Source organism: Lissotriton vulgaris, chromosome 2_1 (genome assembly GCF_964263255.1).
Source record: "Lissotriton vulgaris chromosome 2_1, aLisVul1.2, whole genome shotgun sequence".
Classification (NCBI taxonomy): Eukaryota; Metazoa; Chordata; class Amphibia; order Caudata; family Salamandridae; genus Lissotriton; species Lissotriton vulgaris.
This window is the reverse complement of record NC_141687.1, coordinates 1,027,295,898-1,027,321,465: the sequence shown is the minus strand read 5'-3', so window position 1 is coordinate 1,027,321,465 and position 25,568 is coordinate 1,027,295,898. Positions and strand designations below refer to the sequence as shown.

General features: G+C 44.5%; 1 protein-coding gene across 14 annotated transcripts in view; it reads right to left on the bottom strand.

Annotated features, from left to right (window-relative positions):
• The window catches only part of BAZ2B (bromodomain adjacent to zinc finger domain 2B), a 1,380,234-nt gene that overhangs the window by 1,094,957 nt on the left and 259,709 nt on the right, over positions 1–25,568 (bottom strand). For all 14 annotated transcript variants that reach the window (XM_086956655.1, XM_086956643.1, XM_086956644.1 and 11 more), the window contains exon 4: positions 4,339–4,527. In XM_086956655.1, the coding sequence (XP_086812781.1) occupies positions 4,339–4,527 (189 nt within the window). The remainder of the gene's footprint in view (positions 1–4,338; positions 4,528–25,568) is intronic.

Genomic DNA, 25,568 nt, shown 5'->3' with positions numbered 1-25,568 from the left:
ATTTCACATAGCACCCGATACCTTTCGAAATCTGGGAATCCAGATATACTGGGACACAGCAGACTTATTGGATGGCAACCTAACCCGTGCGATAACTGCCCTCAAGACCCAAATTCAATTGGCCATAACCAAGATGATGCTGCTTCCGAGGTTGCTTTATTATTTCACCAATCTGCCCATAATTGTACCGGTAGGGGGGTTTTAAATTGTTGAATTCCTTAGTAATTGAGTAGATCTGGGCAACGGGACGCAGACGTATTGGACTCATGCAACTGCAAGTGAGTACAAAACAAGAAGGATTGGGTGTACCTGACCTGAAGGCGTACTGTTATGCAAGCCAGCTACAATGGCTACCGTATTGGGTGGTAGGTCGCAACCTAAAAGAACTAGATATGACACGTCAGACATGGCAACGCAGAGCCATACATAAGCTCTTACTGCCCAAGGCCAAGATCCCAGCGTCGACACCCCATTTGTTGCGAATAGCGCTAATATATTGGAGAAGCGCATTGAGGTACACGAAACAGCTGTCTCCATATGCTCCCACCATTTCACTGCTGGGTATCCCCAACCACTCGGGTGAAGTTACTATTCGACGACTGTCGGTTTGGGCAGGCATGGGGATTACTACAATTGGGACGTTCTTCTTAGAGGGAACCCTAATGTCACATGACGCCTTTGCACGAGAACATGGAGTGCCGAACAGACTGTTCCTCTTACACACTATTATCACTAAATTTATTCGCAGCACCTGGGCTCCGGGGGGGGGGTCGCGAAACAGGCACACACGCACTACTCACTATGCAATACCTGATGGGAAACGGAGCTCACCTGACAAGGTGGTTATATCAGGGGATCCGTACAGTAGCAGCGGTATCACTGCAGCCGCTCCGTAATAAGTAGAATAGGGATGTGGGACGCATACTTACAGATAAGGAATGGGACATCATCCTGGGACATCCAAAGAAAGTATCTCATAATCCCAAATTTAAGTTCATCCAGTTTATGCTAGTACACAGTTCTTATTTGATCCCGCGTAGATTGAGCACCATGTTCCAGGGCACCGGAGATACATGCCTGCGCTGTCATTCCCCTGACGCAGGACTAATACACATGCTATGGGATTGCCCAAAATTAGGACACTACTGGTATGTAAAATAATGAAGGATATCACCCCGGTGCGGAATAATGACTCAATGGAATACTGCTTACTGGGATTGGGGCCACGAGGGAAGAAGGGAAACCCACTTCATACATTTGCACATCTTGCCCTTTTACTAGCCAAACGGAACATTACAACACAATGGAACGCTACTAGAGCGCCATCTTTGCAGGAATGGCATATGGAAATGATTAGATGAGGTAGGGCGGAAGGACTGGAATCAGAAAGAGAAGAACACAGGGGATTGCGCAAAACACGATCTCTATGGAATGGATTGTATTAATGGAAGAATTTGCTGCAATTGACATACACTTTGTACCAGGGGAATATAATTGCGTCTACTCGAGTCCCTGGTTAAGATTTTTTCATAATTGAGTGCGATGTGAACAGTATCCAGTACAGTACATAATGGACTATTGATAGGTCTGAATATAGGGAGTCCATGATTATGAGTTAATGATAGGAGCATGTAAGCATGTGGACAATGGAATGTGATAGCCTAGCATGCGGGAAGGGGGAGGATTTTGTTTTAGTAAGTTAGAAGCAAAACAAAGTACTAAGGTCGAGAATGGATAACCATACAGGCCAATAGAACTGAACATTACTCATTGTGAATACGAGACTGCACTCTGTTACACAAGGTATGTGTAAGGGAACCAAAGTCCCTTCAAGGACTTCATATTCAAATACTGAAACTGTATATTATGAGGTGCATGATTACAATGTGACAATGTAGGACCTTTCTGCGTATGCTAATGTTATAAAATCAATAAAATAGGTTTTAAAAAAAACTGCACTGGCCTTTGTTAACTAGGTGGGTGACCACTTGGTGCAGCCGGTTTGCCCGTGCATTGAAGACACTTTTTGTGTCAACAATTATTATCGATAAAGGTTTGTATGATCCTGGATCTTAGTCAGGCTTGCAGATCACCATGCTAGTAGTTTCCCTCATGAGCTCTGGCAGTATACATGCACAATTCACTAACGGACTGTCTCCAGGACTTGGGGACTAATTGTGCACTGTATTGCTGGTACTATTCAACTGGAAGACTGTTAGGTCCTGGGGCTTTGCATTGGGGCATTTCCCCCATGGCCTACGCCAGCTCCTCTGTCCGGAGTTCTGCCTCCAGCTTTGCATAGTGTTCGCCCCTCACCCTGGGAATCTCCACCACGTTTAGAAACCTCATTATCTTGGGAGGGGGCTCAGTCTTGGTTCCTCGGTAAAAGTGTGCCAAGTGCATGTGTAGTGCATTTATCCCTGCTTGCCTGCAGGAAACAGTGCCATCGGTTTTATTTAGATTCAGGATCCTGGGGATGCAACATAACCTTATTTAATCAAGTTGGCTCTAGGGCAGTGGGCTCAGTACACCACACTATTGCTCATGCAGAATGCATAGGCTCACATGCACCTCTTATGACTGCAGAAATTTGGAAAACCCTTGAATTTGTTTATTTAGAAAGCGGGTCATGTGCACACTATGGGGGATTTATTCCTCAAGTTCAATTCATCTACAGAAACCAAAAACATACCTGGTGTAACATCCATGCATTTTTTTACAATATGGGAGATTGCCAAAGACAACGAAGGACATATAGAGTTTGCTCCTCAAGACGCAAGTAGCACGCACTGCAATCAATCTGCAAGATTACTGGTACAGAAAACTGCAGATTACTGGTACAAGTTCTACACTCGGAGATGCACTACACATGGGCCTCGAAGAGATAAACATACCGTATCTCTCAAATGCTCATCTTTTAGGGTGGAAACAAGGTTCTTATGACGTACACAGCATACTGATTTTAAATATTTGACTCCTTAAGTTATTCCCCTTTATGGAACAAAACAATTTTGATGTGACCCAAGTATGGACATTTGGTACGACATCAATAAGAAAATGATTTTACATAAAAGATGGTGTTCATTAACTCAAGATCATAAATTAAAAGGAAACCTACAAAGACACCACTATAAGGATTTGGCTCGGAAAAGAATACCAATTATGTGACAAGACAATATTGGGGAGTGCCCCTCTGACTCTACATTAATGCTTGCTTCCTCACCATACGAGAGCTACTAGTGCCTGAAGTCACTCACAGTTTTTCCCTTTGCTTATCTCTTAAGAGCGCAACATTCATGCCTCCCAGTCTCTTGCATGACCTCTACAGATGCATTTTATATTTCGTGTATGGAGTGAGAATACACGAAAATCATGATAATCCAGATAGGACTGCTCTCCTCCATAGTAAGAGAATTTGACAGAACGATATGGCACAGTAACTGAAAAAGGAAAGGTAACACACAAGATGAAAGGGGAAAAAAATCGGACCAACATCAGAAAAACTGCATCCTTACCAAGCAGACAGCGAAAGATCGTCACTGTCAGGAATACGGTCATGGAACTGGTCGTTGCCTGATTTGGTCACTTTATTATTAACAATTAAAACCTGCATGACGGAGTTACTAATCACGAGACTGGTGATGATGCTTCCGGAGGTTGGCCAATGTCTATGTCAAAATCAAAACTGTGTCAGGATAACTCTCCTGTCTTGCTTGGAGCCATGTTTATAATCTGGTACAATGTATAAAACAAAGTGATAGCTGGGAATTATTAGTCAGGCTCCAAGGTGTTTTAGTTCAACGACATATATTCTTGCAGATTCTGGCTGGGATAGCAATATTATTCTCAACTCACTTCTGCAGCGCAGCAGGTTATTTAACTGGGATTTACCAGACTAGAGCCAGGTAATTTGCTCTTTACGTCTAATTTTCCTTGCGGAATTTGTTGTCAGCTATATTGTTGTTTTATTAACTGAAGCGCAAACACGGTTCATGGTCATCCTAAAAGCTTATTGCATGTACTATTACCTACCAAGTGTAAGTGTGTTTGATGATAGATATCGTTTTATAAGCACCCACACTCTTTAACGTATCAACACTCCTGAAATAGTCACAGAAAACCAAATTTTGTCTCTACTGTATATCAAAAAGTAACAATAGTTGATTCGGTTTGTTTACAACAAGGTATGTCACAATACGAATTATTTTCAGCGCTCTACTAATAAATGTTATATTGTTTATGACAGGTACATAATATATGTTGCAACTGTGATATATTTCAGACATTGTTTATCTCAAGTGTCAAATCATTTGTAACATTGTGTCACTGGTAGTTTACCTGGAAAAGGGGACAGCCTGGAATGCGCTGCTAAGGCTGTAGATGCACCAAGTGTTCCCAAGCCACCAAATTCGGAGTGACCTGAGCTGGCTGTATGTAGACCAAAAACTGGATGACTAACCATTGAAAAGGCACTAGACACTGAAGACAAATTAAACAACTGATCACCAGACGCTCGGAACAAATGGCCTAAAGAAAAAAAGACAGAAAGTAATAGTTACAAAAGTAAAGAAAAATCAATTGACAAACTTCATTCAGCTTCTATATGTAATTCGCTGATTTTCAGTACAAAAACTATGATACAAACAGAATTCTGGTTTGAGTAAAATAGTTGCTTATTCTAATAATGACCAGAAAAGTTTTATTGTCTTCAATAAAGTGTTTTGTCATTTATTTGACAATTACAAATTACAAAAATAAAATATAATTTACTATGAAATGGTAAATCAGCTACAGATACAGGCCAGTAAAGTGGACATTACATGCCTGCCTGTTTCTTGCACCTCTGATGTGCTCAACTTCCTTAGCACATCACATCATCACCCCCCCCCCCCCCCCCCCCCCCCGAGGCAAATTCACCTCACAGAGGAATAGGGGATATACAGCTCCTTTGTACAAATGTAAACGTGCAGCGCCACCTCTTTTTAGGTCTTGCCTAGGCAGCGCTTGTGCTGTCTCTTCGATACATGTTGTATCTAGGATATGGTTCTTGTTGCTATCCTTTAGAACTGCTGGCATTTCATTTGTGAATACACTTAGTAGTACCTCCTTTAGGACTTTTGTATCCACATGTTAGGAATGCCCCTCTTACATGTGTTCTTACTGTTCAGGTCATTTCCAGCTAGCGAGAACTCTTAGTGGGACTGCCTCTTTGCTAGTTAACTGTTTTATTTACTTGTGCAATTAAACTTCGGTCGCATCATTTGCTTGCCGTTGCTTTATCTCCCTTGCCTCCCCTTCACCCCTCCCACAACAATGCTTCGTTCTTTCATATCCCTTCATCTCCCGGTGCCTCCCACTCACCACCACAACAAAACTGCTCACAGGCCCCCACCACCCCTTAGGCGACTGCTGTTTTGCTAGCTTTTTCTTTTTAACTTTACATATACTTTTATTTATACAGCGCACCTAGCCATGGGCACTGGGACCTTAAAACAATCAGCCCTTTATCACAGGATGTTGAGCCTGCCTGCAGACCCGAACACAGATCCCCAGCTCATCAGTCGGCAGCTCTCTTCGCTGCACAATATCCTTTGCCTAGCCATGTTACAGGTTGCAGTAGCATAGGTGGCCAAAGGAGGACCCAGGGGACACCTAGTGACAGCCTTTTGTACTGTACCCTCTTAACACTGCTTGTTTTAATGTCCGAACTGCCATTTTCATTCCCAGTGCTAAGGTGTACTACATAAAAAAGAAAAACTACAACAGAGTTCTTTATTTTATTAAGGTGGGGAGGGCATATCTATTGCATGGGTAAAAAACACTGGCATTTATAATGTCAATAGCTCCAACTCCAACAAATGTGGGACCTATTACATTTCGAATGCTTGTTTATCAGAAGCGGCTTCTCTTTCTCCATTGCACTGGGATGGCCCCTCCATTTACTTCAATAATGTGGAATGTCAGCCATAACCACCTAAAAGTAGAAAATAACAACCTAAAAATGAAATTGTATTTACGGTGACTACTGGCCATTAGGGTTTACACTCCCATTAAGCAAAGGAAGGGGAGAAGCCAACACAGAGTGACAGAGAAAGCAGCTTCTGATAAAGAGCTGGAACTGCGACAGAACAGAGGAATCATTTATCCCCTCACCCACAGTGAGATAAATTCACCAATAAGGGAGGCACGGTGCCAATAGCCTGATTGACCTTAATTGTAGGGTAGTAAGTGCTTTCTGTTACCCTGTTCATTATGGTGCCTCGCCTGCAGCTTGGGCCCATAAAAGCGAGAACTCTTACTTGATCGATCATGTTGAATAAAACATTGTTATTCTTGAGACAAGTCTACCAAGGAAAAGTTCTCCTAAATTCTGGTCAAAGACTTTAGTGGTCTTCTGGCTTTTGATCCTGAAATTAATTTTAACCACGTAATTCAAGAGTTCTACATGCATTTAAATGTGGGGTCAAATGCTATTTAGATTGTACCCTCTGCTTACATTTTTGTTTTCCAGGGTTTTTATACACTTGCAGGTGATAGTGTGCTTTACTAATACACATAACATACTCTCCTTTTATTGGTACAACATGTTATCAGTCAGAGTTGCCCTCTCTCACCTCTGATCTTTTTATTTGCACTAAAGGTTTACCTTACAGTTTCTGTTTGACTAAATAATTAGCTCAGGTACAATTTATATTCTTATTTGTATCAAATTCACTACACACAAGTTTGTATTCTGAACATGTCAGATTATACTAGAGTTTCTAGTTATCATTTAAACAGAATGTAATCAGAACTGTCATTCTAAACACATTTTGTTTTTCTCCTATGGCAGATAATTCTAGTATTGAATGGGTACCTTCTTCTGTTAAATAACTAGGTAGATCAGGTACAAAACAGTAGATACAATTTCTTTAAATTACGATAATATGTTGATAGGCATAGAAGATGGTACAGCTAGATGGTCTTACAATTAATCATGTCAGTCGAGGGGAAGCATTAAAATGATTATTGCTTCAAAATATACCTATATTTAAGTATAGTAACTAGCTCTAATTTATTTCACATTTAAACTATTTGTTTAAATACACAATCTTTAGATTTAAGAGTTTGGAGGTTTAAGTAAGGTTTCTTCTTATAACAGTGGTCTTTTTGGTATGGCAGGGCTTCTTATGGATTGAAGACAATTCGAGAACTAAACACTTGAATGGTTGTTTTTTCCAATTAAAATATTTTATATTCATTTTACTTCCAACATTATTAACTATGTTTACGACCAATATGTGTTCATGTAATAACAATTTTATTTCCTGAAACAGCTCAGTTAAAATTTGAAATCATTTGTTTGTTAGCTCTGTTATGGATTCTTGCTCATCTCCACCTCAAAATAATGCCAAGATTTAACATCTCTTTATTGACAATGCTGACTTTGAAGAGGTGTCGATCATTATCGGGCTTAACCTGTAACAATGAAAAAATGTTTGTGCTCAATTTATCAAACCAATTTTAACTCACTTTGGAAGAGTTAACATTCTCTACATTTGAACATTTTAATTTTTAGAATCTTACCAACTAATTGCTCAATGATCCAACCCCACTTTAATTTAGACTAAAATAAATCCATTCTCACTTATTGCTCACATATTTTTGAAAGTTTATAAACTGTTTTACACCTTTACTTTAAATATACATATTTAATAATGGTAAGAGCAACTAAAGCATCCATTAATGATAAGAAGATGCTTTTTATTTGTAAATGTAATGGCAGAGGGTTTTTCCTCATTATTCAGTTTCACAATTGTTTTATTTGTTGCTGATGTTATGTTGAGGAACCTTAGTCAAATGCTTACAGATAACATTTTAAAATCATTTAAATGGTGGGCTCTTTATGGACAACACACATGATTTTTAATTGCAAAACAGTTGCATACTTTTCGACTGATTTGAGGGACACAATTTGTTAAATTTCTCAAATAAAATATCTAATATACATGCACCTTATATATCAGTCTTAACAGTAACATTTTATACAAACAAAAATGAGTGTAAACCCTTTTACATTGTTATCGCTTGGGGAGTGAGATGTATTACAACTAAGGCTCCCGGTTTTCTGTTTAAATGGATTTTTACATATAAATACAGACGGAAAAATATTTTTGGTGGTGTTCTTGTTTTACTTGGATGGAAGTAGCAGTTGTTAAATAAGCACTTTTTATGTTTTTATGTTTTTGTAGAGAGTGTTGGTCCTGAGGAGAACCCCGCAATTGGGGGTTCGAAACGCGTTGACCTGTAGAGTTGGTTTGGATAACAAGGCTTTTTCCAAAGGATTAGTCTAATCAAATAAGACTGCTGACCATAAAATAAAAGACGTAAAACCATCTATATGGACAGATAATCCATTACTGACAATAGGTTCAAAAGATTGTTTTTGTTGTGATATATTTGTATGTATGAATGAAGAATGAATGGATTGGCCAGATTGTGGGTTGGATGTGTTGTAAAACTTTAAATGTATTAAATGTATTATATATTGAAGTTATTTTTGTATTACATTGTATTGTTTTAGATCTTTTTGTACATGCATAAAAAGTTAATGATCTATGTATAAATAATAATGTTCCACTAGTGCAAAAATGAATCAATCAACTAGTGACGTAAATCACACACGGACCGTTATGTTTTATTCATAAAGGTCAGGACAAATAATTCAGAATAGTGTCCAGTACTGGCAGTTGTGTTGTTCTGTTGGTATATTGGGCTTAGCCTTACTGGGTCAGAGCCACGACCCTGTGTTGTTCTACTTAGCACCGTATTTACAGCAGAGTAGTGCAGCATTTTTAGTCTGGGGAGGCTCCTCCCGGAGCAAGAAGCAGTGGGGACAGAACAAGTGAGGAAGGCATTAACCTCTACTGTTCAATGCCTGTGCTCGTCCTGCGGGGTTATACTGATTATGTGAGTTCGTTCAGGAGTAGCATGCTGCTGGATAAAAAAGCGCTTCAATGCCTTGTAAAGGGTAGTAAGCGCTATATAAATGCAATTACAATACAATAAATCATGTGCAAATCAACGCATAGGATGTGTTACATAAGACAGCAAGGCTTACAAGGCCCTTCATAGCTCACTGTCTTATATTAGAAGGTTTGCAATTTCGTAAGTAACAAAAGGTTCTCTTTGGTAAAAGCAGTAACCCATTTACCCATAATCATAAATCTATCTGAACCTATAACAACCAAGCGCGCATTGTCTTTTTAGATAAATGTGAATAAATACTAAATACAGCGTCTTTTTTTTTGCTTTTGACAAAATAAATATGGATAAATACAGACAGAAATGTAAAAAAAAAAAAACATAAAACCGGGAGCCCTAATTACAACCAATTGGAAAGATTCAGTTTGATTAATTTACTATGCTTCGTGGTAAATGGGTTAATTTTAAAAAGAGTTGAATTTTGCCTTGTCTTCTTGAAGGTCACCTTTATGTGTTAACAGTGAATTTATCTAGGTAGATACGATGGGTGTGATTACAAGTGACCTAATAATCAGCCAACTATTCCTGCTCTCTGACATAATGGATACTGAGGGCATTTGGTAATACCAGAGAGGATTGAGAACTACTGCTGATTACAATAATGTGCATAAATCATTGGTTCTACCCTTTTTTTTAGCAACTTCAATGAACTTTTCCTATAAAACCTTCTGCCTGCGGTTAGCATACTCTTCTGTGTCCATGTGAAAAAAGGCAACCCTACAAAGTTCCATGGGGAATGTAATCAAAATGAAGCTGGTTTCACTCTTACCAGCTGCATCGGAGTTAAAGGGCCACTTATAAATGTGGGGTTTATTAAACCGATATGTTAATACTATAGATAAGGAAGAGAAAGCAAATAGAAAACCTGCAGTTATAGGTTTGTAGCTTGCTTAGGCTGCAAATCCACAAGCTATGTATAATTGCGGCGTATAATGCTGGGTCTGGAAATTAGTGTTTCTCAAAACCTCTGGTCAACAACCATGACTGGAATAATTCACCTTAGTTAATCCTACAGGCCACAAAGCATTTGGGCACAGACTACATTTTAGATTGGGTTTACGCTGACATGCAATGCATCTTTGTTGCAATGTAAGCATGTATAAAATAGAATTTGATTGCTCAGCTGACCCCTTCCTGTTAAGGTAAGGAGGGTGACAAAACTAAATCAGAAATATGCAGGATACTTTTAGTTACAAATTCCATTTATTTTTTACGTCCCATTGACTATTCTGTTCAAAATTCACATGACTTGTATTTATGTATGTTCCTGCCTTACAGATGTCAGCTAGTAATTTTCTTTCTCAGAAAGGTATGGTGGCACCTTGTTAGAAATTGGATTTCTGGTTGGCTAAGGTTTGCACCAAAGCCAGGCAGAAACCACCACTCTAGTCAGGATAAGGGAGTTACACTCCTAAAATAACCCCAGCTCATCCCCTTGGTAGCTTGGCACGAGCAGTCAGGCTTATCTTAGAGGCAGTTTGTAAAGCATACAGTGTAAGCACTACAAACGGACATCACACCTGTTTAGAAAAATAGCCAATATTTAATTTAATTAAACATCCACAGTACAGTACTTTAAAAATAGTTGCGTTGCAAGATGTCTTTAAATTGCCTAGGTACGTTGAAAACACAGTTCCTTGATGTCGATAGCTCCCTCCGGGGCTATCACGGCGTCGTGAACAAACAAATCCAAACAGTTCTGGCTGACCGTGGCGTTACGGGTCAACTGCGGTGTCGGGGAGACCCGCAAACAGTACCTTTCAGAGATGCAGGTCGTTGATGACCTCTCGTTCCCACACCGTTACAGGTCGATCTCCTCTCCGATGGAATCAGGAGCGCTGGCGTCGGCAGGTGCTGCGGTGCAAAGTGCAGCGGTGCAGTGCCCTCAGGTCGCGGTGCGGCAGCGGCTCGGTGGTGGCGTCGGATGGTGTTGTCGGTGAGACCAGGTTTGCAGTGTGAGGTGAAAGTGATGCTGGACACTGTGCAGCAGCGCCGTTGCTAAAGCGCGGTCGTCGGCTGACAACTGGAGTCGATGGCACCGGCATCGGTAGGCCAAGGCTGCGGTACGGAATGAGGGCGGTGCGTCGTGTAACTTTACGAGCGGTGCCCTCGAACCACGGTGCAAGCAGCGGCGTCAAGTCCGGCGTGAAGCGGCGTCGTCGGGGATACCAAGGCGTCAGCGTGAAGAGAGGCGGTGCAGAATAAGGTCGCGGTGCGAGCAGCGGCTCGGTGGCGGCGTCAACAGGCGGCGGCGGTGAGACCAGGGTCGCGATGCGGCGTTGCCCCCTGCGGTGTCGGGCCTGAAACTTCTTGAACAGGGGGCAAGCTCCACCTCAAGCCCTTGGAGATTCTCAGCACAAGTAGAGAAAGTTCACTCCAGTCCTTTCACTGCCCAAGGCAGAAGCAGCAGCTGCAGGCCAACCCAACAAAGCAACAACAAAGCAAAGGGGCAGTACTCCTCTGTGCAGCTCTTCCAGCTTCTTGGCAGCTTCCTTGATTCCAGCGAGCTCTCTGAAGTCTTTTTTATCCCTGAGACTTCCAACAGGAGGCAAGCTCTACTTCAAGCCCTTGGAGAAAATTCTAACAGCAGGATGATGAAAGCACAGTCCTTTCCCTGCTCAAGACAGAAGCAACCACTGCAGGCCAACCCCTCGACACGCAGCATAGGGGCAGTACTCCTCCTCCAGCTTTCCAGTTACTTCTTCCTGGCAGGTTCCATAGTTCAGAAATAATCGAAATCTCTGGGGTCTGGGCCCCAATATTTATACCAGTAAATCCTTTGTCCTCTGAAGGTCGAGGGGCCTATACCTAGTTCGAACCAGTTCTGGGTGCATTCTGCCAGTGTGCACCTTCTTCCTTTGTCAGTGTGGGCCAGGTTCATCAGACGCACCACAGGAGGGGGAGCCAGCATTGTGGAAGGCGAGCCCAGCCCCATTCAGACCCAGGTACAACTCCTCCCACCCATCAAGGTGTAGATTTTGCAATTCAGCCCGGTGCTGACTCACCCTGTCTCCTGGAATGCCCCAGCCCCTGTCACTCAAACTCCAGACAATGAATACACAACCTAGCAGAAGCATGCTTGGATGGTTAGGTCAGAAAATACCTAATTTCTAAAAGTGGTATTTTCAAACCCAGAATGTTAAAACCCACTTCACTAGAAGAGGTATTTTATCATTCTGAGTTCAGGGATACTAAACAAGGATTTCTACCATGTTCCCCGAGTCAGTTAGGCTTACAGGATGTAATAATCAAACTGCCCATTCTGGCCTATGGGGAACAGATAGCCTTGCAGTAGTGAAAAACGAAGTAGGCTGTAATTCACTATCAGGACATGCCATACACACCAGGGCATGTCCTACCTTTTACATATAATGCACCCTGCCCATGGGGATACCATGGGCCTACCTTAGGGGCGATTCACCTATAGAAAAGGGAAGGTTTCAGGACTTGCAAGTGAGTGCACTTGCCAAGTCGACATGGCAGCCCCAGGCTACGCACAGGCTCTGCAGGTGGCAGGCCAGAGTTACACTTTATGGGCTGTTTGCGTGGGTGGCACAATCTAGTGCTGCAGACCACCAACAGCATTTGATTTATGGGCCCTGGCTCGCGCAGTGCACTTTACTAGAGACTGACACATAAATCAAATAAGCCAATCTTGGAAATACCAATCCATAACACAGTTTAGACAGAGAGCATATGCACTTGAGCACTGATTAGCAGTGGTAAAGTGGAAAGAGTCCTAAAACCAACACACACAGGTCAGGAAAAAATAGGAGGAAAAAGCTAAAAGTTTAGGGATAACCTTGCAAAAAGGGAAATTTCCAACACACCTTTTTTAAGTATAGAATGTGGTATCAGTGTCACATTAAACTAACTGGCAATTATCAAGTTCATAACAAGTCTGAATTCAACGCTTTGGCCCTTAGAGCCTGGACGTCAGGGGGACATCCAAACTGTATCCTGTTTTGTTTGGCAGTGGCTACTAGCTTCTCAACCCAGGCTATGAGGAAACCAATGGTGATGAAAGCACGTTTACAATCCAGGCCATAGGCCTTACTATCTACAGCCCTGTGCAGAGACTGCCTACTGGCTCATCCCGGAGAAAAAGGTCAGTTCAGTCCCTAGCAGGGGATTTTGGCTCTGGGGCATGTATGAAGGATATCTGTAATATGTGTGATGTGTGTGTGTTTAGCTGTGTCTTCAAGTAACTACACTGGTAGGGGCCATGGTCCTTTGGGCTCCACATGTGTATGTTGCACGAGATGGTCTAACTGTATGTGTCACCATCCTCAAAACTGGTGCTTTTGCTGGGTGAACAGGTGTCCAGTTCTTTTTTTCAGTTTGGGTTTCCTCTGCCAAACTGAGAACCCCTGTTTCCTATATGCTAATCTCTTTAATATTTGAAGCCCCAAGGTAGGTTCATACATATCCCACTTGAGCCAGCCCAGACCAATCTCAGTGTAGACAGCAGGGCAGGGAGCCTGCAAAATCTGGCTAGCAACTATAGGACACCTTGGGGTTACCACCGAAGGATGAACACTGACCACCTCTGCTAGTTTTTTGTTGAAAGGATCGACTCAACAGTAAGGAGTCATATGCACTGGCCTAAGAGAAGGCTATAAGAGCTATTGTTGCCACTCTTCCAAAGGCCTGGACAATTATGCAAGAGAAGCTGGACTGAGCCAGCCAGGAAGATCACATGGTCCAACATACTGCAAACCCCTCATGGGCACAGCTTTACCGACACAGACTACACAGGGATCATGAGAAAATAAGCTACCCAGCAGTAGATCACATGCAGCTGGTTCGAGGAGCTGCTCCATCGCTGTCCTGGTTAATCTCAATGGCTACGAGTTTTCTGTACTTACCTTCCAAAAGATTCAGTCAGACCAGAACACAATTGGATTTCAACCCCAGGCTTGCAGTATGGTGGTCGATTTGTTTGCAGCGAAAACTGATTACAGGACCCTTGGAATCATTTCTCGAACTGTTACAGCTGCATAAGTATTATTTGTCAAAGGAGTAGTCTTCATAACCTTATGCAGGACAGTTCGAAGTGAGTATTGGAGGTCCTGGTCACTGCAGTAGGCAGTTCCCCAGTCCCATGTGCGCCCCTGCCACATTAACATTTCTGTGTGACTGGCTGCTGCTGAGGTATAGGCCTCTCCACCTCTTAAAACACCTAAGGAACTATTTAACAACTGTACCTGAAATAGGGTCAAGTAAGGCCACTGACTGGACACTGATATCCATTTATCTTAATGATATCCTCTACTTGGGATAAATTAGTGACTCCCCTTTGGAAGACCCTAGTACTATATTTTATTGGTGAGTTTTTTAGACTAACCTTTCTTGGGTTTCTCGTCACCCATTAAAATCATGGCCCTGAGCTATCCTTCAGGGATTCCAACTCTTAATCTTCATTATTAGATTCCAGAAGCAGCTCGATGAAATTAGTGCATGTGTACCAGTATCCCCGCATAAATACATTAACATCTTTTTCTCTTTTTTTGTAGTGTCCTAAGCTTTCCTAATAAATTGTTTTGTATTTTTTAAATGTGGGCTATACCAGATATTAGCAGCATCACTTTCATTTTGTACTTTAGGTGTTTGTTATATAAGACAATGTTTGGAGATTCTTCTTTCAACAAGTATTTTTAATAATGGGGGCACTAAAAAGATTCCTAATTTTAGCCATTGATAAAGTTTATGCTTGTATACAGTTTCAAAGTGCTGAAAAAGACAGATGCCACTATTATTTGATTTAAAGTGCTGAAATTACTTATCTCGGTAGGATGGAAGGCCAACTCTGCCTTGTCAAAATCAAACTTGTGACCTTAAAATCACTTCAGAAGGCTGCGACAAGCATTAATTCATTTTGCCACCTTGCTGGCAGAATAACTAAAACCTTCTATGATAGGTGGCAAGTTTATCGGATCAAAACCTGCTTACACTGTGGTAGAGCAGCTCAGATTGAGATTTGGAGGAATATGCCTAGTCAAAATATATACGCCTTCCTTTACTCCAGCTAACTATATATTGGTTGACATGTCTGACTTTCTTTGTAATATTGAAAGGGTTTGGGGAGGACATGGCTGACAAGATGGCAATGTACATGTGACATCAGAGAGCTCCGTGTATCTTGTTATTATCCTGATGTATCCAACATGCTATGATGCCATCAAATGCCTTTTCTGTAGAGGAAACAAAGCCTCATGATTTGAACACAATCATAGTGATTTAAATGAGCAGCTGGCGAGGGAAAAGGAACTGGGAAAAGCAAATAGAAAATGGTGGCTGGCGTCTTAAGGATGTTATGCCCTTGCAGTACAATACCTGATCACCCTGACTGGTTCTTGATTCTGAGCTGGTCTAAAAATCAGCACAGTGCTACCGGAGGCGGTAGCAATTCAAGATGAGTTGATGAGAATGATGCTGCTCTGCACTTAGAAACTCAGGCAAAGGAGGGCTTTGTGAGGATGTTACAAGGTTCTGCAGTTGTCTCAAGACACACTCACAACGCCCTAGGTCCCACAGGAAGTGCTATTTCTGCACTAAAGCAGAGGGGAGGCCAGTGGCCTGGCATCTTTAGATCTGCCAGACTAACATGGAGATGGAGGCGGTTATCAATATAAAACAAGTTACTTACCTATACACCGTGGTTCTCCAGTATTGATATACTTTATAGATTGACATGCTTGTATCTTCCCTGTATTGATCTTGGGAGTCCCACAGAAACAGTATTAAAAGTAGTGCCTAAGCATCAACATTGGCATGCATAGTAAAAGCAATACACCAGGTTAGCCTATTTACATTATTTTAATAGACATAAACTTCAACCAACCAGAGCTCAGACCCAGAAGCACCAGGGAGGAGGGAGGGTCGCATGTGAATCTATAAAAAATATCAATACTGGAGAGCCACAGTGTGCAAGTAAGTAACTTGTTTTTTCTCCAGTATTATATTCACAAGCTTGAATCAGGCTAGTTGGCAGTATCAAGTTAAGAATGGAGGTGGGTAAGGCGAATCATCCCATCATGAGAAAACTTCAATTAAGAAGATAAAAACTAAGCACACTGATACTGTAAAAGGGTATTGAATAAACAGCACAGTAGCAAGCAATAATAACCATAACTGAAATCATCAGAGAAAAGACATTATACAGAAAAACAGACATGATCCGATAAAAAAGCTACATTCCTTATGCAATCAGACGCGTAATGCAACCTTTCCGACTGCCACGTCAGCTTTACTCCACAAATCCAGGCAGTAGGGCCTTGTGAAGGTGTGGGCATTGACCCACGTCGCTGCCCTGCAGATGTCAGGTAGAGACATGCCTGTAAACAGGGTTGAAGAAGCTGAAACATTTCGGGTTGAATAAGCCTTCAACTTAGTAGCCAGCGGACATCCGGCTTTCTTATGACAGAAGGCTATCAATGTAGACACCCTGCGAGCAACGCATACCCCGACAAGGCTTGACTCTTTCTTGAGATGAGAAGAAAATGAGCAGGTGATCTGACTTCCTGGAATACTTTTTCCTTTGTAAGTAGAACTTTAAAAAGATTTAAATGTCAAGAGAATCGAAGGCCCTCTCCGCAGGTGAAGACGGATTAGAGAAGACGGAAGGTTAAACGATGGGCACATTGAGAGGAAAAGCAGATGGCACTTTTGGGATGAATGATGGATTAGTGCAAAGAATGCCGGTCTTCTCTAAACTGTAGATAAGGTCCTTAAAATGTGAAAGCCTGAATTTCACTTGGACGCCTGGCAGACGTGATAGCTAAGAGAAACGGCACCTTCCATGAAATTAACTTGTGAATGGGCTCAAAAGGAGATCTCATAAGTTGTGATAAGACTGTGTTCAGCTGTCATAGCACCGGAGGAGGTTTGACAGTCGGGTAGGCCTGAAATAAACGCTTTATAAACTCGGTTCACCAGTCTATTAGACCATAAAGATAATCGTCCAGAACGTTCATCTGAATCTAGAAACTGCAGCTAGATGCATCCCGATTGATGCATGAGAGATTCCTGATTTGGTTAGATGTGGCAGATACAGAAGAATCTGCTCAGGTATAGAGGAGAAAGGATGGCAAGACTGGGAAACGCACCATGAGCAAAATCTTTTTCACTTTGAGGAATAGTATTTGTTTGTAGAAGGAGCATAAGCCCCATCAAGAATTGAAGCACATTATTCAGAGAGACCTAGACCTCCGAATTCAGTGTGATGAGGAGCCAGGCCGATGAGAGTTCGAATCTGTGGGTGAAGCACTTGGCCCTGATTCTTTGAAAGTAGATCCTCTGTTGGCTGAAACTTAATGTGCAGGCACTCTGATAGGTGAAGGATCTCTGTCAACCAATACTTTTTTGGCCATGCTGAGGCGATGAGAAAGAGACAGCAAGGTTCTCTTTTGACTTCTGGAATTACTTTTAGAATGAGTGAAAACGTATATGCAAACGTCCCCGTCCAAGAGAAGTGGAAGTAATTCCCCCAAGATTCTGGCTGAGGGTACCTGCTAGTAAATAATGTGCACTTCTTGTTGAGAGAAGTGGTGAAAAGAAACAGAATTGGATAGCCCCAAAACTGGAAAACCCTTTGTAACTGGATCTTGTTGAGCTCCCACTCGTGGCAATGTTTGTCCATCCTGCTGAGTGAATCTGCCCATTCGTTCTGTACTCCTGGAACATATTCTATTTAGACAGAAATGTTGTTGGTTATCAACACTCACCATATTCGTTGCTCTTGGGCCGACAGAACCTTTAGACTTCTTTCCGCCTTGTTTGGCGAGATAAAACATAGTGGTAGTGTTGTCTATTCTCACCAGTACTGAAGAGTTTGCGGAGGTTAGGTAGAAAAGCCTCAAGACCCAGACACACCACCTTCAGCTCTAGAAGGCTTATGTGAGATGATGCTTCCTGACTAGACCACTTTCCTCGAACCTCCTGTAGATGGACTCCCCATCCTTCTAGGGAGGCATCGGTTGTCTTCACCACCTGGAGTATCACAGGCAGGAAAAAGAGACCAACTGAGACATTTCTTCCGATTATCTACCAGGACATTGCTAACCTTATCTTGCGACTACGTTAAAGTTTTGAAAAAAGAAAGTTAAAGTTATTGTGTTCGCTGCACAAAGAAGGGAGAAGACTAAGTGTTAAGGGACTATATACTATGTTGGAATGTGTTTTTTTTTTTTTAAGTTCTAGATCAAGTCCACTGTGCACTGACTTGTTCCTGAAGAGGCTGCATGCGAAGGCTATAGTTCGGAATCAATGGGATGCAGGATAACATCATCCCCAACATTGTCTTGCATGTCCTTACAGAAGTAAAATCTTTTGCAGAAAGGTACTGTGTGAGAGTTTGCAAATGGGAAATTCTCTCCTTCATGGGGAAACCCTTCGCTCCTCTCATTTCTAGGACAACTCTTAGGAACACTGCCGATCTGGAAAGAATGAGAGAAGTATTTCCCTTGAGGCCTAGGGATTGGAAAAGCCTCAGGCAAACCTCTATTGACTTTTTTGTTGAACGAAAAGTGGACTTTTATAAACCAGTCATCCAGGTAGGGAAAAACTTGGTGACCTGAATGCCTGAGAAAGGCCGCCACCAGCACCATACACTTGGAGGAGGCAGGTAGAAGCACTTGGATGCTCTTTCAAGCAGGTCATGGAAACTACCAATGTCCGCAGATGGAGAATCCGCTGAAAAAAAGAGGAGGAGATGCTGGCATTGATGTCACAATGATCAACTCAGGATGCTCACAAGGATCGGATATTTCCCTCTTCTGGCTGCTGGTCAGCGTCTGAAATAGTAATCGGAGGTGGCACAGGCCGTTGTCTCTGTGGCCTGGGTGTTATCTGTGGGGCGGAAGTGGTCGGAGTGGCTTCCTGCCTAGGGAGTATGCTGTGGAGCCGAAATAGCATCTGGGAAATTCTTTTAATAGTCCCTTATCATACGCAAGTCTGTCACGGGTATGACAGGTACTGCTATTGCCAGCTACTGCACTTGATTGGACTATTCTTCCTGGCCTCCATAAAGATAGTGCTCCTGAAATGTGTCATAATCCTGGACAGAATGATGACTCCTGTAAGAAAAGTAATATTCGGCTTTAAGGTAAGTTGACTGGTCCTGTTACACAATCTCATCCTCCTTCTCATGACATTTAACATTCAACTGGGAGGGGCTATATTCAGGATCACAAATACCCTCATCCCCAAATTCCTGAAACTCCAGTAGACGAGTCGGTGGTAGGGGTGAATTTCGTAGACAGAGCAGCAGCATGCACCCCTTCGTAATCGTTCATGCCCTCGTCAGACAAATGTTCACCCGCGTACACAGTCTCATTGACGACGTCAGAGCCTTCGTCGACAACTATCAAGCAGTCATCTTTATTTCTGGCATTGATGTAGTGGAAGTCGCTGTCAGTGAGGATACACCAGGTAACATGGCAAGAAAGACCTTAGATGATGGCTCATTCAGACCGACTAATTTTCTTTGCAGAAGGCTCCTTGAATGGAGTATGAGGAGCAGATAAAGGTGTAGAAATAGATTTTTCATGAGTGGAGAAAGGGCCAGCCAGCTTTTTGTTAGTTTCCTTTCACTACTGGTCTTTCTACTGTGAGACTAGGGATTTCTAGAGTCTGTGTCAAAGGACAAAGAACCCTCATTTTTTCTCTTTTGTGAGGATGAATGAGTCTTCTCACACTCAAAGTCTGAGTCAGAATGAGTTTTCTTATTCCATAGCCACAGAAGTAACCTACCCTCCCGATCCTTGACGGTTTTAGCAGAAAAGGTACAGCAGTACTTGCATTCTTTAAGCTTATGTTGAAAATAAAGACAATTAAAGCACCTTGTGTGGGTCCTCAGAATAAAGCCTGGACTTTCCACAAGTCGTGCAAGGCTTGAGCACCCTTTTATTAGACTCAGACTTTCTGTCAGTAAAACACACTCCCAGGCTGTACCTCAGATGTTCTTAGAAGGTTTGAAGAGGAACCGAAGAGCTGTAGGTCAAAGTTTATCAGTGAAACACTAGGACTGAGCATAGCTCAGGGAGACTCCCTAATACACGAGGAGTGGTAAGAAATCTGAAGTATGGAGACTCTGCAGGGAATGACTACTTCTGGGTCTGAGCTCTGATTGGTTGAAGTCTGGGTCTATTAAAATAATGTGAATAGGCTAACATGGTCTATTGCTTTTACTATGGATGTAAATGCTAATTATTTGGCTGGGGCGTGGCTTGGCCACCAACAAGAATGGACGTGTGAGCACGAAGCTCTGTGCCCACCTCCAGGTTAATCCTGAATGTTCTTGCCCAGATGGCCCTGGCGGGTAGGACATAATTACCTACCTTGGCGTGGGCCCAGCGGAGCTGTTCTGGGCACCGAGACATGACCAGCAGCGGCGATTCCTCGGCCTGCCGGAGAGCTGCTGGGAAGACGCCGGCCATTTTCTGCGGCTTGCACAACTGGGCACATCCCCGACCTCGAGTGGACGAGTGTCCGATCCGGAGTGAGGGCAGGCCGGCTTACACTCGCGGCAGGAGTCGGAGCTCCGGTGGCGGCCCCGGGAGATTGGCACCGGAGGTGAGGGGACCTCAGTGTGACCGGAGGCCCCGACGGTGCCCTACTGCGGTTGTAATGGCAGGAGAGGCGCAGCATTTCCCTAGGCAGTGGGACTACGCAGTAGAGAACGCGGTGGGGCCTGCTGATTGCCCGGCGACTGCGGGAGCCTACATGGACGTGAGACCCGGGACCCTGGAGTGAGCGGGCGGCGAGGGTGCTCTGCTGTATCACGGGTTGTCTTCCTGGAGGCCTCAGTAGAGTGGAGCGGCACACGGCAGAAGACCGGAGTACCTTGCCTGATCCCTGGGCTGGCCAGCGGCAGAGCTTGGTTGACACTGTCCACGCGTGGACGCTGGGGAGGTGCTGGCTGTACCGGAGGGCCTGCTGGACCTGTGAGCAGGAGCAAGACAGGTGGAGTTTGCCGGGGGGATTCCTTTGCCGTACCCCCATATGATGGCGCAGTCTGTCCCGTTGCCCCGGTGGTGTTCCGCAGGGCTTGGCTAGGGCGGGAGAGAGACTGCTGGACGACCTTGACATGCTGAGAACGGGCGGCCAAAGCCCCGGGACTGCTGGCGAGATCCCCCCTCTTTGCCCCGGGGACCATACCGGAAGTGAGTGAATCCGGTAGACGGACTTGGCGGGCTGGGAGCCAGTGACACAGGGCCCGGGCCCATAGGCGGGGCTCCCCATCTTCATCAGGAGTTCCTGACGGCTGCGGGGACTGCTTCTGGGCTCTCCGGATGAGCGGACGCTACCCTGCAGACATAGGCACCACGACGGTATTGTGCAGGCACACCTGTGCCGCTGGAGAGTGGGTGCAGGCCCGTCACCACTTCTGGGTAGTGCAATTGCCTTGGTGGTCAGGCGTGCGAGGTATCATCGTTGGTAGATACTCCTGGTGACACTGCCCTGAGGAAAACTGTGTTGGCACAGAGACTGCCCACGGAGCGACGGCTGGCGCAATGGGAAAACTGTGCCAGAAATCGGGCACCACGCCTCCTGACCCTGCAGAGGATTTACCGGGCAATCGGGAACTTGACTTATTTGGAGACTCCGCAGCGGGTCTCCAGCAGCGTCATATGGACCAGATACTGAAGGCCATAACCGACACCAGAGAAGCCCTACATCATGACATCATCCAGGTGTCCACGAGTCTGGGACTATTGCGGGCAGACCATGGGAAGTTGGTAGACCGAGTGAAACAGACAGAGGATAAGCTGGATTTGCTGGAACCTGCGCAAAAGGCCTCGGAGGCCGCCCTGGGAGACCTACAGAGGAGAGTACAGGTGCTGGAAAAGAGGGCTGAAGATGCGAAGGGACGCAACAGGCGTAACAACATACGCATGGTGGGTCTGCCAGAAAAAGTTGAGGGGGCTGACATGGTAAGTTATCTGGAGATCTGGTTACGAGAGGTGGTTGTTCCTGAAGGGCTGATGCAATTCTATACGCTAGAGCGAGCTCACCGCGTTCCGGCCCGTCCCCTGGCGCCTGGCCGGCCCCCTTGACCGGTCGTAGCGCGCCTCCTGCATTTCAAAGACAGACATCATTTTGCAGAGAGTGCCTCTGGGCGGTCTCCACTTTCTCCAGGGTGGTGACGTCTCCATCCGCTGGGGACTCGGGTTCCCGAAGAGGATCAGAGGATGCAACATCTGAGTGTTCGTGAGGCGGCGACCAGATGTTGCCACATGTCACGCCAAGGATGCCTTTTGGACGAGTGATCCCTGTACTTTTCTTATTGCGGTATAGTACAGGAATGTGATTAACAGTCGGGATGGGGAGAGGAGTGTGCGCTGATGGTAACTAGGCCTAGTGAGTTTTTAAAGGTGGTTGTCTAGGTCTATGGGACATCAGGGGAGTTGTCTGGGTGGTTGGGTCACTTGGGGCCAGATGTAGGAGGCCAAATACCGGTTGGTAACGGCCGATTTCGTCCGTTACCGACCAGTATTTGGATTTTCAGATGTAGGGGGCCTTAAATTTACCGATTCGGCAAATTTACAGATTCTGTAAATTACCGAATCGGTAAATTTACCGAATCGCTAATATGTGATGTAGGTGGCATTGAAAACAGTGCCACAGGCCCTTCAGAATTCGTTATTTACCATCAAATACTATTTGATGGTAAATAACGAAATCCTGGTACATGCACATCTGTGCATGTACACCTGCGCCATGGGCATGTATGTGTGTCACATGGCACACAAGCCTGAATCCGGGGTGCAACAGGGTGTCAAAGTGACACCCTGTCCCCCTTGTAAAATCGGTATTTTTACCGAATCGGTATTTACCGATTCGGTAATTGCCATTGGTTCCTATGGGCGTCAAGGCCTATAGGAATCAATGGCAATTACCGAATCGGTAATTACCGAATGTTACAGATTCGGTAAATAAATCGGTAAAAATACCTACATAGCATTTACCGATTGTAAATACTGAATCGGTAAAATTCGGTATTTACGAATCGGTAAATTTACGAATCGGTAAATGCCATTTACCTACATCTAGCCGTAACCTTCAGAGACTTGGTGTCCACACTGTTGTGGTGCTGAACCCCCTCGAACTCACACTAGCTGTGAGACTCTGGTGGCTACCAGAGACTTTCTTTAATTGGGATTTTGAATTTGGATGGGTTACTGCGGTTTAGAGCCCGTTCTGGGGGCGGGTGGGAAGAGGGTTTGTTGGGTTGTTTTGGGGTTTCTCGGGACTGTCAATGCGCCAGGGGTTTTGATGCTGCAACGTTTCCCATGTATAATTCCGAATGGGGACCCTACCTGAACTGAAACGTATCACCTGGAATGTGAGGGGGCTGAATTCCATGACAAAGCGACACAAGGTCCATGCCTATCTGGTTCGCAGGGGGATTCAGGTGGCTTTTGTGCAGTAAACGCATCTTGACCAAACTGAGGGGCGGGCCTTAAAACGCAGATGGCGGGGCCAATTGTTTTATACTACCTTTTCTGCCTTTGCGCGGGTAGTTCTTATCTGGGTGAGAGCGGGAGTTCCATTTCAACCCCTAACTACAATGTTAGATTCCGAGGGGAGGTTTGTGGCTGTGCAGGGCCGACTAGACGGGAGGGATTTGACACTGTGTAGTGTTTATGCCCCGAATATAGAGCAGACTGCCTTTTTTGCACGATTATCTGGGAAACTAGCAACAGTCTTAGCTGGCACGATTTTGCTCGGAGGGGACTTTAATGCTGTTGTAGACGTTGAATTAGATAGGACACACCCACCACTGGCTCAGTCTGCAGTCCATACGGTGGCGAAAGGTAGGAGGGAGTGGCAGGACACGTGGGGTCTGGCGGACGCAACATTTTACCGAGAGGGATTATTCCTTTTATTATGCTCCACATGATCTCCATGTCCGACTTGACAGTATTTTATGCTCCCCGGATGTTCAGGGATTGGTCCGTCACAGCGAATACCTGTCGAGAACAATCTCTAACGATAATCCCTGTTTGGTGGTGGCCCAGTGGACCAGGCAGCGGCAGGCGATCCCCACTTGCCGTTTGAACCCTCTGACACTGGAGGATTCTGCTTTTAAGACGTCAGTGCAGGAGGGTATCGAGCGCTACTTTACCGAAAATGAGGGGACGGCATCGAGTAGGCCTTCGAATGGGATGCCTTTAAGATGGTGATCCGAGGGATTTGCATCTCCTCCACAGCGGGGGCTTGCAAGACTCTATTATGGGATCTTGCACAGAGCGAGGATCGGTTACGCCACGCGGACAGGGCCAGCCACGCGGACTCAGAGTCTCATGGGGCGGTTTCGACAGCACGCGAAGAGGTTGCTACACTAATGGAAAAACTCCAATGTTTTGACCATAAAGAATACCTCGTTCGGGCTCATGCTGAGCGACATAAGGTGGGCTCCCTACTGGCATGGTTGGCTAAGCCTGCGGCCCGCGGCTCCCCGATTCTAACCCTATCTACTGCGGAGGGTCGTTTGATATATGCGCAGAAAGAAATTAACGACCAATTCTTAGCTTACTATGAACGCCTCTACCGAGGTGGGATGCCGGATATACCTGGGGAACTTGATGACTTCCTGGCCGCTGCTCATCTACCGCGCCTTGAGCTGGACTTGGCGGATAGATTGGGGGGTGAGAGATCGGTAGGAGAGATTTGCACGGCAATTAAACATATGGCTCGTCGTAAGACACCTGAGTTCACCCCAGTCCAAAGATCTGGGCCCAAATCCATCGTTTTTTTTGCTTGATTCCGTTCTGGGAAGGACATGGCTTTTGTAGTTCGTACTGGACTGTTCCCATGGGGCGCAGGGTCAGAGCTGATTTGCATATCGCCATTGTCTAACCCAGGGTGGTGTGGAGTGCAAAAAAACGATGGATATGGGCCCAGATCTTTGGACTGGGGTGAATGTGTGACATTGATCCACATTCGGTCCATCAATTGTTTTGTTTGCAAATTCCGCCCTAAGTGCGCTGGGGATGCTCAGACGTGGGTCCCAGGCACTCCACACCACTGGAGTCAAGCTAGCCGGGCTGATGAGAGGTGTTACCTTGAAACCGGTCCGGTCCTCGGATGCTTGATTCCGTTCTGGGAAGGACATGGCTTTTGTAGTTCGGACTGGACTGTTCCCATGGGGCACAGGGTCAGAGCTGATTTGCATATCGCCATTGTCTAACCCAGGGTGGTGTGGAGTGCAAAAAAACGATGGATATGGGCCCAGATCTTTGGACTGGGGTGAATGTGTGACATTGATCCACATTCGGTCCATCAATTGTTTTGTTTGCATATTTTGAAGTGTAGCAGCTTGTTTTTGTAACAATAGTAAGCACGTTTCAGATGACTGAACAGCCTCCACCATTTCAAAACCTAACACATGTTCTCATTTGTCAGCTTAGTACTGTATCAGCAGTTTACATTATGAGGTAATCAACTCCCTACTGCCATGCATTTATTACCACATCTTACAAGCGGAGGACCTTTGGCGTAATGAGAAACCATTCAGCAGCCTAGACAATACATGCCTA